We start from the raw sequence: 15,943 nt of genomic DNA, 5'->3' as shown, positions 1-15,943 counted from the left end.
TTGAAAGAAAGATCAGACCAGTTCACTGCCCCTTATCATGTTGGCCTTAACCTATCTCAATCAGGTCATCGATTCTAACTTAAACATTTCTTTTGCATACTTGTGGGTCTTGACTGTGGTGCCAACAATATCATTTTATATAAATAAAGGGTTTTGATCCCGGTGTGCTCAAAAACTATGTCTAATCAATGAAAAAATACGAAGCAACATTTTGTGTACACATGATTCAATTTTCATACGTTTACCATAAGTAGTATCTATACTCATGGCTTATGGGGGTAACTTCCCTTTTATGTTGTAAACAATACAATTCAGGCCAGAAGGGAGCTATCTATTCTGGACTGTGATGTTTTGCCAAGCAGGCAATTTTGTAAAGTATCATCTTAATCCAAAGATCTGCATACCAACGACAGCTTTCTTAGGACAGGTGTGTGGTAGTTCATGCTACAGGCAATGCTGTTTGTGTCCATAGGATGGTTGCGTAAGCTTTCCCACCTTCTCTGGCCACCAAAAGTTTAGCAACTTGCGTTTTGAGCTATTGTTTTCTGAATTTGCCTGGTTCTTGCCACTTCTCCCTGATAGAGGGATTTGGCCGGGAGAGAGGCTCTAGACCGTTCCTCTTGATAAGGACAAGCAGGATGATTCCCAGGTACCTCGTCATTGGACTTTTCACGGTAAGAGGAGTTTGGTCTGGTCTACAGTAGGGAGATCCATAGTCCAAGTAGAGGAACTGCATCAGTTACATAGAAGTAGAATTGGCAAAGGAGGCTACATTACCCCTTTAGCGATATGCTTCTTTTTCTGTTTTATTGTTGTGAGCATCGATTTCAGTTAATGCATTAGAAGAACTAGAATGTAATGTCCATTCTGCTAGTGTTCAAGTCTTTGAGCTCTTCCACTGTCATGGTGGGCAAGGGTAGGGTTACGTATCGGACCTGCACCACTCTTTAACACAGAGGCATGCAACAGGTTGCAAAAGATGATCCTGGCCCAGCAAGTAAATGCCTTTGCTTGGATGTAGCCTAGATTACTACCCTTGCTACCCCCAAGTGTCAGGGGTCATGGAAACCGATGCAGAAATAGAAAGTAACCACTGTCCCAGAGCCTTAGTTATTTTCTGGAGTTTCCACTTCTAACTCTTAACAAGGGTTCTTCCATTTGATGTCATTGGTGGGCAAACTGCATGATGTCACTCCTGCTATCACTGGCAATTATGTGAATCAGCATGCACGTGTAAAGTCAGTATGTAGCGTTTCACGTCCTAGAGGCTGATTCATATTTTCACTCTTTGGCTGTCCCAATGGAGATTTGATGTCCTGGGATCTGCCCATCCCCAACCAGATGTGGCTTCCTACAAAGATCCGTATTTTGGCCTCATGTTCTGCTCCGTCAGCTTTTCTCAGCAACACAAACTCCAAGTCTCATCTACGCAGCTAGCAGCATGTCTTGCTGTGTATCACATGCTGTGCATTATCCTGACATTTAGTATTAGGTTCAAAATATTACACCTTGTTTACTTCAAGAGGTGGAGTATTGGTTTTGAGAATGACTCATTGCTTTTTCTGCCCTTGAGTTCAGATCTAACGTTGGGTGCTCCATTTTCAAGACTGCATTTTGCCTCAAAAATAGAAATGTAAGCAGCTGAACAAAGAGTGGATAGTACCAGATGGCATCTTTAATTTCTACTGTGCCTCAGAAGAAAAGACATTGAATTCCTGCATCAATACCCATCGAGTTAGCTCGGAGGATGCCCAAAGTTGCGTACAATGCACTACCACCAGATTTACCATCCCAATCCACAGTGACTCAGTCCAGCTATTTAACTCCTCAGGTTGTATAATTTAGGTAGCTTAATTTACCTTTAGAGCTTACAAGTATTCTTAAGGAAGTACATTGCCTCGCTACACTGACCTACTATTCAGCAAAATGGAAACATTTTATTTACTACTGTGTGTAAACTGCCATACCGCTACTCCATCGTAAATACCTTTATTTCCTTAAAGAAGCAAGCTTAACCTAAAATTCCATCTGCAAACATTTATCTGCAAATGTTGCCTATTTAGAAAACAGAAATTCAATTTAGCCTCCGAAGATTCCTCCTAACAAAGCCCCAAAGAAAAGGTTATCCCACTGAGGCCACCCTCAATACCCAAATAGAATCTTAATTTAACTTAACATGCTTAATTGGCACACCTTTTAAAGCTACTACATTCATGCTCGCTACAAGTCATAACTTGGAAAAGAAATTTCTGATGGCAATACTTCCTCGTATGAAGTTAGTGAAATGTCAGCTCTATCTGTGGATGAACCTTTCCTTCAAGTTTGCGCAGATAAAGTAATACTATAAACATATCCTCATTTACTTCCAAAGGTTTTATCATCTTTTCACCTTAATCAAACAATTGAATTTTCAGCATTCTTTACAAACCTTCAGACAATACAGAAAGAACCCTACATTCACTAGACATTAAAAGTACACGTGCTCTACATTGACATAGCCAAAACCTTATGCAAAACAAAGCACTTGTTTTCTTTTCACCTGAACAACTGGCTAATCCCATTTCAAAAGGGGGCATAGTTTGACATACTGTTTTGATGCATTCAGGTTTACTATGAATGCTTAAGCACGCAGCGCTTGAATTTCCTCAGGATCATTGAACTTACAAAATAGGTGCCACCATGGCTTTCCTCAACAAAACACCACTGGTGCACATTTTTAAGGTAGTAACGTGGATATATGTACACACACCCACTTTACATTACTATGTGGACATTCACTCAAAAAAAGGAGTACTTGGGCCTAAAGAGTTCTAAAAAATCGATCACTACAACTACCTCAACTTTCCACCTGCCTCAGCATTAAGGGGATTGGACACTGCTCTCAAAACCATGCAATGCACGCTATGTACTGCAACTCACTACAACTCATACTGCATATGGAAAACGTTACTCGTCTGTAAATGAGTGGATGGTTGCGGGTTCTGGTGTAAATTCACATGCATCTCCTATGTCCTTGTGTTTGGAAAATAAAAAAAAGTGCTACGCAGCGTTTTTTTTTCTTTGCACGCGTAAGCAGAGTCACCTAGTGCAATGGGGGAAGACGCAATAATCTAAGGTGCAGTCTGTGTGCTTATGTATTGTGATTTTCACCTACACGATCACATGTCCGCCTTGAAACCAACTCAATCTCTTTGAGTAAACATGTTGTAATATTCTGAACCCAACACTAGATGTTGGGGATACCGCACTGCATATGATGTACACCACGACAAGCTGCAAACAAGTTGGTTACAGGTAAGTAACGTTGTCCTTCCTAGCTCCTCATTATCTCAAATTGTGCGCTCCCAAAGTCTTTAGGAACAAGATGCCACAGGGTTCCGCTCAGCTTGCTCCCAGTTGTCAACAATATGCCTCATTCACTGTAGGTATCGATACAAATGAAAGGTCCAAATAACCCAATTTCCTGAAGGACCTTGGATCCTGTACCTCTCAGAAAGGTGCAGGTGTTTACTTTAGAGATAGGGCCATACTGTCCACAACTGGTCTTTCCCTACCCTAGGAGGCTTTCGGGGTGGCTAGAATCAATAAGCAGAGTTAATAAACTAATCACCAAGCTATAGAGACCATAAACTATGAACGTTGCAGGAATATTTGAGATAATTAGCCCTTGAGTTTTAGTCTTAAAACATCAAGATGATTACACTGTGAGGATGGAACACCCCGTCCTATAGATTATACATTGGCAGTAGTACATTTGTGATCTTTTTTGTAAGATTATGTAATAATGTATGTGTTTTTATCTATTTTTTCCTTTCGGTCGCCTTCTGAAAAGGAAAAAGAGTTCTCATTTTGATTTTAACTTAAGGTATCGGAGTCTCTCCGGGTCCTTGTGCCTCCCTTCTTCCTTTGTTAGCTTCTCCGAGGCTGGTCTTTTAAGATTTATTTAAATGTTAGTGCAAGATGGGAAGTTTGACCTGGTCCCTTCATTTCATCTCCCTTTACATTCTTCTCCTTTGCATTGTGTCAAGGGTCCCTTCGGTTTGATCCGTATTAACATACAATACTTGCAACCTTGTTAGGACATATATTTTTAAAGGGCCTAACTTGACCCAGAACTCAGCCATATTGTTGCATGCGTACAATCGATCTCAGCCTGATAGAGTTTAACAGGACAAACCTTTCCTCGCTATGTGGAACATTATTGAGTTGTTCACATGGTAGCGGGATTCACGCTGTACAACTGTCTGTCCTTTGTGCGATGACAGTTTTGTGCTTTTCAGAGTCCTCTGATTTCCTCACCATGCTGAATTTATTCCAGTCCGTAGGGCACAGTCCTATGTAGAGTGAGACAGCCTGTGACCGAAGCCATGACTAAAAACCCATCATATGTCTCCAGTGTACGACTCTACTTCGCCCTTTTTTTTTTATTTTAGTGGCCGTATTTCTTGGCATTTGAGACCAGTGGCACAATATTCTTAAATATAGGAGAAACATTGGTGATAGAAGAAGAGAGCTCTTCATTGAAAGCTGGTATTAGATATACATTTTTACTAGATGACCCATGCAATATTTAACAAATTTGAGCATGATGGTTGACCCACTGGTGTCTACTGTAAGGACGATATTCTAGCAGAAATACAAATGAAGAAAAACTCTTTTTTGATTTAAAAATAAAGAACAAAACTTGCAAACTATGTTCAGGAGTGGCCATGACTAATTTAGGGCCAAGCTTGCATCCGATGATGTGGAAATGTAGCTGTGGGCTGCCAGATTTCTTAATCTGAAGGTAGTGTGTGTAGTCCAAAGGAGGTTGTCAGATGACCACTAAATGCTTATTTTCATATCTTGCCAGATGTGTTGCTCCCTAAACCTAATATTCTGCTGGCCACCTTTAACGCCATCTTTGCAACTTCTAAATATTTAGGTTTGGTTTCTAGATTTAACAGAAAAATGCGTAGGCAGCAGGTTACTAGACAATTAAGTGTTCGGTTTCATCAAAGCAAGAAAGCCAGATTAGTACATTTCTGACATCCTTCCAGTTAACCAGTCGCTGGGAGGAAGCTGAGCATGCAAGCCCGGTGGCTTGTGTTGCTAGCCCGAATGTACTTGAGCATTATTCATTTGAAGCTACTTCAACAAAGTCTGCTGAGCATACACATTATTATCCAACCAGCTATAGTTTGAAGATTGCACTGTACAGTGACATCATGCGGCAGTAATGGTGAATTAAGAGGAGTAGGTGGCATCTAAAACTTATCTCTTTTTCACTTTATTAAATTATAAAAAAATGTACAGCTCACCAATCGCTAACTATAGCAACAATTAATCAAAACGTGTAGAAAAGTAAAAGTACGTCAATAGGGAAAAATGAGTTTTCTGCATTGGTTGGCCGGGCCGGGTCTGGTGGCTCAGTGGACTAATGCATCCACTGCAGGGGCCTGTGTTCGACCTCATGGTCACCGGTTTAAATCCCGGCGGAACCACTCAGCCTTTCATCCATTTGAGGTAGATAAAATGAGTACCATTGAGTTGGGTAACAATAAACATCTGTTATTCAGCACCAAGATACCTACGGGTGAACATGCGCTTCACAAATACACATGTTAACGTTATGTTAAGTGTATGACAGGCAGGCAGCAGTGTTTCATATCTGTGCACTGCATTAACTATAGCAAGAGCAACAGGGCAAAGTGATATTTGCAGATGTGTTCATGCATACATTATACAGCCTTCAATACCATCTCTCCCACCCGGCTTGTTAACCGCTTGCAGGAAATTGGGGTCGCAGACTCTGCCCTGAAGCTCCTGTCATCCTTTCTGATGGATAGGTCACAGACAGTGGTTGTGGATCATTTCTATTCAGAGTCCATAGCTACCCCATGTGGGGTTCCTCAGGACTCCTACCTGAGCCCCACATTGTTCAACTTATATGTTGCCCCTCTGGCGAAACTGATAAGATCATTTGGGCTACAGGTGTTGTCCTACACTGACGACACACAAATAATTGTGTCAATTACGAAGGACATAGAGGCATCGGCCACCAACTTCAAGAACTGCATGCAGGCGGTAGCCATCTGGATGGGAAAAAGAACCTCAGACTCAGTGGTGATAAAACTGAGGTCCTGATCTCTGGTAGCCAACCATCCATTTTGGCCCAATCTTGGTAGCTGGAAATACTGGGTCAATTACCCAACCCTGTTGACTCCACAAAACATCTTGGGCTTCTGGTGGTCAAAAACCTGTCCTTCAATCTTCAGGTTAACAGGACAGTCTCAACCTGTTTTTGGGGTGATTAAGACTGTCAGGAAAGTGTTTCCCTCTCTCCCTGCACGCAAACAAGCGGCCGTGGCATTGATAATGTCCAGGTTGGACCATTGTAACACACTTCACCTGGACATCAATAAGACTAGTAAAGCCAAATCGCTACATGATTCTTGATCTTCACAAATCCCAGTCCGCTTCTGCGGGGACCCGTAAATTGCATTGGCTTCCGGTTACCAAACAAATGACTGTCACAGCCTTATGCATTGATCACAAGGCACTACACTGTACTGGCCCTGACGGTATTGAGAATCGGTTCCAAAGATGCATTCGATCTAGACAGTTGCGGACTGCGGGGAAAAGTCTGTTGGTTAGTCCTGAATATCGAAAGGCAAGATGAGGAGGGAGAGCCTTTCCTGTGGCTGAATCCAAGCACGGTAACGCTCTTCCTTATTCCATTTCTTGTCTGCAAGCCGACTTTCCTTTTCGCAAGGCTTTGAAGAACTGGCTCTTTTCTTTATAATGTTTCCTTCAGCGCTAGACCCATGTAATTCTTCTCCTTCCACAGTAGACAAACCGCACTAACGCCTTGACGCCCTCGGGCATTTGTTTGTGCTTTATAAATTGCCAAATCAATCAATCAATTTGTATATACACAGATGAATTTTCTTCGCATGGAATGCCACCCCCAATAAATTGAACAGACAGTAGGGGTCACCTTTGACACAATTGTTCTTCATCCTTAAATATTTCTACCATGGCTGGGGGATTTATTTTTGCTTTACTAAATCGCATCCTGAAATCCACATGGTTAAACATGTTCTAGGTATTTACGGGGAAGGTAGGAGGGGTTAAAGCATTGAAAAAAGACCAGCCTCCCCCTTTGTGCCTTTTTCTTCCTTTTTTTAATTTCTTGCATTTTGTTTTACAAGTTTAGTCCATCGTCCTGCTGGTATTTACTGGCTGATATGGAATGACGTGAACTCTGCTTTGTAACTTGGTTTTGGTAAATTGATTGTTGAAAACTCAGCAGACCCGACCCTTCCCTCTGCCTATGTTCCTCTCCTCCCTCCTGCGCAGCACTATATCCCTGGGTTGAGCATCATGGCGAATGACTCCAGCATGTCATGCCTGTAAACCGATGAACTGCATATTGTCTGACCGCTTAACTTGTGTCATCTGTTGCACTCCTTTGAATATATGCATATTGAACTGCAGAACGCCTGCATGAAGAAAACTGGGTAGGGACGCTGCAAGCAAGGTCACATCGGTGTCACTCACAGATGTGTACACAGATGTGCACCAGTTTCCTTCCTAGGCCCTGAATTGAATACAGACACACATGTTGCAAAGTTTTGGCCAAAGTATGTTCCTTCACTGGGACCTTCTGGAATATGGTAGCAAAATGTCTTATCACATTGCTGTGGGATTTTGCAACGACAAACCACCGCGAGAGCAGCCTGTCTTCTCATTCCAAGTGGACACAGATGCTACAAAGGTTCATATATTCAGCTTTCACCAAGACCAGTGTAATTTTGTCCACAAGTACAGTTAACCTTCTGCTATCTCCTCTAGCATTTGAAAGCACTCTAGACAAAAGATATCATTTGAAAATGGCTTTGATCAGTGGTAATATGTGGCTTTAAAGGCTGTGTTGCCTCACATAGATATGTAAATGACCACTTGCTGTTTGTTATACACGATTGGTGGGTTTGCACAGTGCACAGCCATGTGATTGATATGGCCTTCAAAGTGTGCAGTCTTCTTTGGTTTACAAGGATAGCAATGTTGTGATTTCAGACCTCCACCTGCCAGTTTGTTTTCCAACAGAGGATTATTTTGGTGTAAGAGAGGGGGATAAAGGGGCGTGAGTTTGTGATCTGGGATCCTATTTTAAAAGTTCATTGTCGACATTGGGGTCAAAAAGTTTCTATCTTTACTTTGTTCGATCTACTACACCATCTGATTACAGTAAGTAATCAAGCAATTGAGAGATTCATGAAGAGACCACTTTTGGCTTTTGTGGGTCACTGTGGGACACCAAACATAATGCAGGTTCCATTCTGCCAGCTGGAACTAATTCTAACCAGGTCCATTAAGGGAAACAGCATTTACTACGTGGTCTGACCCACACATGTCTTTACAACTCATGCGTTTTTACCACGCAGTATTTCGAAGATAAGAGTGTGTGTGTGTGTGTGTGTGTATATGTGTATATATATATATATATATATATATATATATATATATATATATATATATATATATATATATAATTAATCAATCCGTTGTGATGCGCTTCCATCAGCAGAATTGAGCACAGACAGCCTATGATGCTGCACAAACTTTTATTAGATAGTCATGTACGCCATTACGCATTTCGGTCTTCACCTAGATGTGTATGTATGTTACTGACAAGGGAATGTTTTGGGGTTAGGGTGGATGTGAGTCTTTGGGTGGCAAGGGCAATTTTAGGGTTTAGGGTTGGTGTGGGTTTTCGGTTGGCAAGAGTATTTTTAGGGTTATGGTGGATGTGGGTTTTTGGGTGGCAAGGATATTTTTAGGGTTTAACGTGGGGGTGTGTTTTTAGGTGGCAAAGGTATTTTTAGGGTTTAGGGTGGGTGTGTGTTTTTGGATGGCAAGAGCATTTTTAAGGTTTATAGTGGCGATTAGGGTTTTGACTGGCAAGGGTAATTATAGGGGTTAAGGTTGGTATAGGTTCGTGGGTGGCAAGTGGATTTTTAAGGTTTAGGGTGGGTATGGGTTTTTGGGTGGTAGGGGTATTTTTAGGGTTTAGGGTGGGTATGGGTTTATGGGTGGCAAGGCTATTTTTAGGGTTTAGGGTGGATGTGGGTTTTTGGGGCAAGGGTATTGTTAGGGTTTAGGGTGAATGTGCGTTTTGGTTGCAGGGGTATTTTTAGGGTGGGTATGGGTTTTTGAGTGGCAAGGGTAATTTTACGGTTTAGTGTGGGTGTAGGTTTTTTGGTGTCAATTGTAATTTTAGGGTTTAGGGTGAGCGTAGGTTTTAGTGTGCCATGGGTAATTTTAGGGTTTAGGGTGGGTGTGCGTTATTGGGTGGCAAGTGTATTTTTAGAGTTAGGGCGGGTATGGATTTTTGGGTGACAAGGGTAATTTTAGTCTTATTGGTTTTAATGGGCTTTTAGGTGGCAAGAGTAATTTTAGGGTTAAGAGTGGTTATGGGTTTTGGGTGGCAAGGGTAATTTTAGGGTTAAGGGTGGTTATAGGTTTTGGGTGGCAAGGGTAAATTTAGGGTAGGTGTGGGTTTCTGGGTGGCAAGGGTAATTTTAGGGTTTAGGGGGAGTATGGGTGGCAAGGGTATTTTTCGGGTTTAGGGTGAGTTTTTGGGTGGCAAAGTTATTTTTAGGTTTAAGGGTGGGTATGGGTTATGGGGTTGTGGATTACTAAGGTGATATGGGTGTGTGTGTGTGTATTATATATTTATATATATGTGTGTATATATATATATAATATATACATACGTGTGTGTGTGTGTGTGTATATATATATATATATATATATATATATATATATATATATATACATATAGTATAATTTTATACTTGTAGAAGACATATAAAGGCATGCGTGGTAAAGACGCCTGCATTTTAATAACGGCGTTGTTAAGGCATGCATGGTAATGGCATTTGTGGTTCCGTCACACATCCCTCCATTACACCAGGATGAGAGAGGAACCCTATATATCTACGATAAAGGTCGCGGTCAAATCCGGGGACAATCCAAATACAATCAAATTCAGCTATAAAGTATGTTGGTATGCAGGGAGGCAACAGGAAGATGAAACAGCAGGCAGGATTACAATGGAGACTTACCAAGAGCCACACAAAATTGTCACATTTCATGACAAGCATAGGAACCAGAGAAGCAAATTCACAAACAAATGTAGTTTGCTCCTGAATGGATTATCAACACTTCAGGTAGCCTTCAGAAATATGTCTGTATTTATCACTTTTTCATATTCAGACAACCATTTTATACCTAATTTTAGAGATGGGCCTGCCAAGATAAACACAATTTTAGTAATTAATAGAAAACCCAGTGCCTGGCAAATTTCCTTGATGCAGAAAAGCATAAGCACAGATAAAAGTTTGATTTTCAAAAGTTGGTGAAATACTGTAAAATACCACTATAATTCCCCTAAAAAATAACACTGAAAATAAGAAAACCTAACTATATTTGTTCATGTGCGTTCATACATCATAGTCTTTGCCCCCAGTATAAACTGTGCAGTGTTGAGTTATTGTGTCTTGAAAAGTCCTCCACAGTGTGGTTATAAGTTGTCTTGTAATGGCTAGACAAGGAGATGATGTTCATCATGCAGTGATGTCATCTGTGTCATTGGTGACATGATTGATCTCAACTCTTCCTAAAGTTGAGCATGTGAGAGGCCAAGCTACTCACTTGATTTGTCAACGGGACACGTAGACCATTAGGTCTTTTGTTACTGGCATGCTTATTTAAATATATATTTAAAAGCAAGCACAGACATGGTGGTCTGCTGACCCAAGCAGGCCACCATCCCTGTGATTTTAGTGATTCCTAATGGGTCGCAAATTGCAACCTGCCTCTTTAATATTCATGAGGTAGGTCTGTTTGCGACCCATTAGGAAACGCTAAATGAAACTCATGGCATTTCATACATTCAAATTGCGATGACCTAATTGCAATTCGCAGAGAATCGCAATAGGTAATCGCTATTTAAAATGATACATGTGGCTCAAAAATACTGGGTGAAGTGTACAATAGACACTTCATGTTTTCAGCAAATGTTTGGGAAGGGGGTTCTCCTCATTGAAAAATATGTTCCACGTGGTGAAAAAATGTAAGGTGCAAAACCTTAATTCTAATTGGTAGATGTTCTGCCTGCAGAAATTCCAGTAGTTTAGGTTGACACATACTAAATGAAGAGGGTTTTTTAATATCAATGCCTAACATTTTTATCGTAATGGTAATCGTAGGCATAATGTAATGGTACTCGTTTTATGCCAGTTAGATCTTCCAAGCTGAAGGACTTCACTTGTAGACCAAACATTTCTGTATTTGTGGACTAGAGGGCCAATCGTGAGGATATGAGGCCTTTGAAGTGCACCTGAAGTGAGTGTAGTTCATTCATCGGGTGCTGTCTTGCAAACCCTGTTGCTGGACTGACTTTCACCCTGATCTCGGTCATGATGATACATGAAGCTGCCCCATCCTCCGAGACATTATATCTGCTCCTCCATAACATTGCCTCAAGAGTAACATTTAAGAAGAGTTTGGGGTGGGAGGGGGTACATGATTGCGCTTAGATATTTTAATGCACCCTTATGCATTATTTTTTGTTCTTTTTAGCCAACCCCTGTTTCATGCTGGTAAAAAGTGTTTTTCAAGGCCTCATATTTATGAGCATAGTCCCAATTGTAGCAGTTAGTTTACTGTTACTTTAGGAACCTGTATTCCAGGTTGCCTTCATCCTTATTCAGAGTAAAGAAGTGGTTGGTGGATCTTTAACATGCGTTGAATAAATTCTCAGATTGATAGTCCTTGATTCACTTAAGAATTGCAGCAGGCTCAAAGAAAGTGTTTTATTTTATAGTGGACGCCCACCCAGTATGGCCCGCCCTTCAATTGCTTGTAGATATTTGTACTACATTGCAAACCATTTCCCTAAAAAGATGGAAATCGTTATAAAAAATTGCTGATAGTGCTTGAGAATCCTTGAAGTTTCAGTTCCACCACAAAGGAACCGGAAAATGCGAAGGGTTGCACAGTGAAAGATGACTGATGTCTGGGACCTGTGGCAGTCTGTTGCTTAGGCAAGCACATGTAGACTTGGGGTTGAAGCAGAAGACTTGAGACGAATAATTTCTCACTTAAAAATGACTACATGAAACCACCCAATTACTTCTTGCCTAAGCTGATTGCGCACCTGATTCTTGGAGAAGGTTGAGCTCTTATCGATGTTTTAAAAAATGTTGCTTGCATGGATTTAATTTCCTTTTGCATGCTTTAGATGAATTAAATAACAATATTGAAAAATGGTTCATTTTTTTCTTTCAACTGCCTTTAAATATTTCGTTATCTCTTGCCTCTAGCCCTGATGAAGATTCCTCACAAAAGTTTATTCCCTTTGTGGGGGTAAGTATAATCTGCAGGGTGGTGGACACTGTGCCTTCTCCATTGTTTTTCCCTGCAGTCCATCTAGGAGCAAGCTGCAGGTCATGGTATGATTTTGTCTCTACAGATTTGAAACTCCATAACCACAAGCAGTATGCTGTAGCCGGATACTGCGGTGCACTGGAAGCGTTGCGCAGCCTCGGTAGTGCTTATCTAGTGCATACAAGTGTTTTTTTTTTTTTCATGAACTGATCAGTTCTGTAGAGCGTCTTCTCTGCTATAGTTGCAGTAATCTGTTCATTGTTCAAGGGTCTTACAAGGAAGCTGCTGTTGCATGTGATTTGCTGAAACATTAGCCTCTGATTACCTGGAAATGAACAAAAGGCCAGAATATTGTATGTTAAACCACGGTTTGTAACTGAAAGACAGAAATTGGGAAAGTTGCGGCAGTATTGAGTGTTCCTGTATTGGAAAGTGAGGCCTAAAATCTATTGTCTGTTGGAGAACTGGCTGATTCTGGTACTCTGGATACAGGGGTTGATGGATAATAGAGAGGAGATACTTCTGTTTAAAAAAAAAAGTACTGCCCCTGAGGTGTTGGTAAACTAGCTGCTGGGGATCGGGAGAAGGCTCTCTGCTGTGTCTGCTATGCTGTGTCTTCACTGGAGAACTCTTGTCCCAGATCATGCTGGCCATAGATGAGTAGATACCTTTTTTCTTTAAATATTAGCATATTCTCCCTGTGGCGATAGAAAAAGCAGAGGGTTAATGTTTTGCACTCCTCTGCAAGTATGCATTATCCAAGAGGCTGCTCTAGAGCACCAAAGGCTGTGGCCCTTGCACACTGGCTTCATGTGACCTTGACATTTGTGTTTCAGGTTGTGAAGGTCGGCATTGTGGAACAGTCCTCTGCAACGTCAGGTATGTGGTTTCCCTTTTGAGATTCATCCTGCCCATGTGCTAACTTTTTATCTCTGCTAGTCCTTAGTGGATGGAGTGGTTGATAGTTAACGTGCCTTTTCTCTCCCGCCTTTTGAAGGTGATTCTGATGACGCAGCTCCCTCAGGCTCCAGTATCCTCTCCTCCACCCCTCCATCTGTTTCTCCTGCCGCCAAGGAAGCATCTCCAACGCCGCCATCCTCACCATCTGTCACTGGCGGCCTCACCTCCTGGTAAGCAGCCCCCACTTTCCAGGATCACTGTGCTGACAAATCCCTCTGACTGTTCTGGAAAATATACCAAAATGGTAAAGAAGAATACAGAAAGCTTTTTAAACAGTTACTGCACACTTTTCAATTCTCCATCATCTATGGAATAGGGAAGTAATCATGATATATATACCTTGTCGTGACAGTGGTTCCTTTTGACCTATTGCAGCTTTACCACACACAATCATCAGTTCACCACTTACCAGACTTATAATCTGCATCCACTCAATCCAGGCAGTCACATTACACGTTGAACCACAGAGGACTCTTTCTTATTTAATTCATCGATCTTGTAAATTGATCTGTAGTAGATTTTCCAATTTGATTTGAGAATTTGTATAGCGCTCAAATGCCCAAAGGCATCTAGGCACTGAGCAGTAAGGTGCCAGAAGAAGAGTGAGAGTGGAGATTTATTTAGCACAGAGCCACATTTTTAGTGCCTTTGTGAAGGAGAGCAGTATTGGCCTGTTTTTTATGTCAGTCAGGAGTGAATTGCAAGAATTCACTGTCCCCAGAATAAAGCTTCTTCCACCCCACGAGCTTTGTTGAATCTGGGGGTTGTAAGAGTTTGCTCTGTGATTATCCTAGATTTCTGACAGGTAAATACCAGGTTAGATGTTGTTTCAGGTACTGAGGACCGTTCCCATGCAATGCCTTGAACGCTAGGCAAAAGGATTTACATTTTATCCTTTTTTCCACTGGAAGCCAGTGCAGCTTTCTCAGCCCGTGGGATATTGACTGGAAGTTAGGACTATCCAGCAGCAATCTCACTGCTGCATTTTGCAAAGTTGTAGCTTAAGTAAATGTTGCAAGCCCATATAAAGGACATTTCCCCAACTGAGTCTAGACAGGGCTAATACTGTTATGAGGGTTTTCACAGAATTCGGCGGTATAAAGGTAAAAACTTTCCTAATTATATATAGAATAAAGAAGATAGTAAAGGAAAGATTGCTGAAGGTTAGATTGTCGTCAAATATGATGGCCAGATTCTTCACCTTCTTGACTGGGACGGAAATTCTCCCAAACCAGCTGGCCACCACCTATGCGACCAAAAGGAGGTTTCAGAACCCAGCAGAAGTACCGCCGTCTTTCCCCCATTCAACTTTAGGCAGTTCAAGCTCTTCCACTGGTTCACCTGGTCATGCAGCAGTTAAACCGGTCTGCTGTTTCCTCAACATTCCTAGTGATTAACACCACTAACTGGGTGTCGTCTGCGTAGGCTATCACAGAGAAGCTGAACTTCTCAATTATTTCAGCCAAGGGGGTTCACATAAAGTTTAACAACGTGGGGCTCAATGAAGAGCCCCGTGGAACACCACAGGGAAGCATAAAATGTTCCGAGCTGAACATACTGAACCCTGTTGCTCAAATAGGATTTAATCAGTTTAAGGGCCGATTCCTTTATCCCTGCCTCTGAAATCCTTTTGATCAGTATATCATGGTTCATGGTATCGTGAATAGATCTAATAAAATCAATGCAGCCTTGCCACCTGTGGCCAGTATTGCTCTGAGCTCTTCCGCTGCCATGACCAAGGACGTTTCTGTGCTGTACCCTTTTCGGAAACCATATTGCGAGGGATCTAGAGGATCCTCCGATGATATGAAGGTTGTAAGTTGGAGCTTCAATAGTTTTTTCCACAACCTTAGCCAGGAAAGGTATCCTGGAAATTGGTCTGTAACTGCTGGGATCACTTGGATTCAGATTGGGTTTCTTTAAGAGTGGTAGGATTGAGACTGTCTTCCAGGGATCGGGGAAAATACCAGAACTGGTAATCTCTTCGAATATTATACCAAGTTGTTCACTGATGAGATCCGGAAAAAGATGAAATATTTTAGGGGGGCATGGATCCGAAGGTGCTCCAGAATTTGATGTTCTAACCACCTGGGATATCTGTTCTATATTCCGTGGATCAAAGGAAACAAACAAATTAGACGGTATGGAGGATGCAACAGCTGACATTCTTCCAATCAAATCGGTGTCTCTGTCAGTAAGGGACCTATTCACATTCTCCACCTTATCCTTAAAGAACATTGCTAGAGAGTTACAAAATCCCTCACTGCTGTCCATGCTAATTGGTTCTGGTATATTGACTAGGCTTTTGACTGTTGCAAAGAGTTCTTTGCTAGAGTTTTCAGCAAAACATACCTACACAACATTTGAAGTAGGATGATGTTTACAATAAACAAGTATCTACATTATCCAAATAGCATTCGAAGAATTAAAGAATCTCCATAATACAACCTATATATCATCAAAAATATTTTGTATGTGTTAATCTTTATGTAACTCACAAATAGTAAGTTTGCAGCATGTTTTGTTTTCAACTCATGCAGTGCAC

At 41.4% G+C, this 15,943-nt stretch overlaps 1 protein-coding gene across 14 annotated transcripts in view; it reads left to right on the top strand.

Annotated features, from left to right (window-relative positions):
• PACS2 (phosphofurin acidic cluster sorting protein 2) overlaps positions 1–15,943 on the top strand; it is a 456,225-nt gene that overhangs the window by 422,648 nt on the left and 17,634 nt on the right. For 8 of the 14 annotated variants that reach the window (XM_085627187.1, XM_085627184.1, XM_085627185.1 and 5 more), the window contains exons 19-21: positions 12,375–12,417; positions 13,275–13,317; positions 13,436–13,568. In XM_085627187.1, the coding sequence (XP_085483313.1) occupies positions 12,375–12,417; positions 13,275–13,317; positions 13,436–13,568 (219 nt within the window). Of the gene's footprint in view, positions 1–3,832; positions 3,866–12,374; positions 12,418–13,274; positions 13,318–13,435; positions 13,569–15,943 lie in introns of all 14 variants that reach the window. The other 6 variants (XM_085627181.1, XM_085627186.1, XM_085627183.1 and 3 more) reach the window with 1 other exon arrangement.

The sequence above is a fragment of the Triturus cristatus genome, chromosome 9 (genome assembly GCF_964204655.1).
Source record: "Triturus cristatus chromosome 9, aTriCri1.1, whole genome shotgun sequence".
Taxonomy (NCBI): domain Eukaryota; kingdom Metazoa; phylum Chordata; class Amphibia; order Caudata; family Salamandridae; genus Triturus; species Triturus cristatus.
Note: the sequence above shows the minus strand (reverse complement) of the source record. Positions and strands in the feature narration are given on the sequence as shown.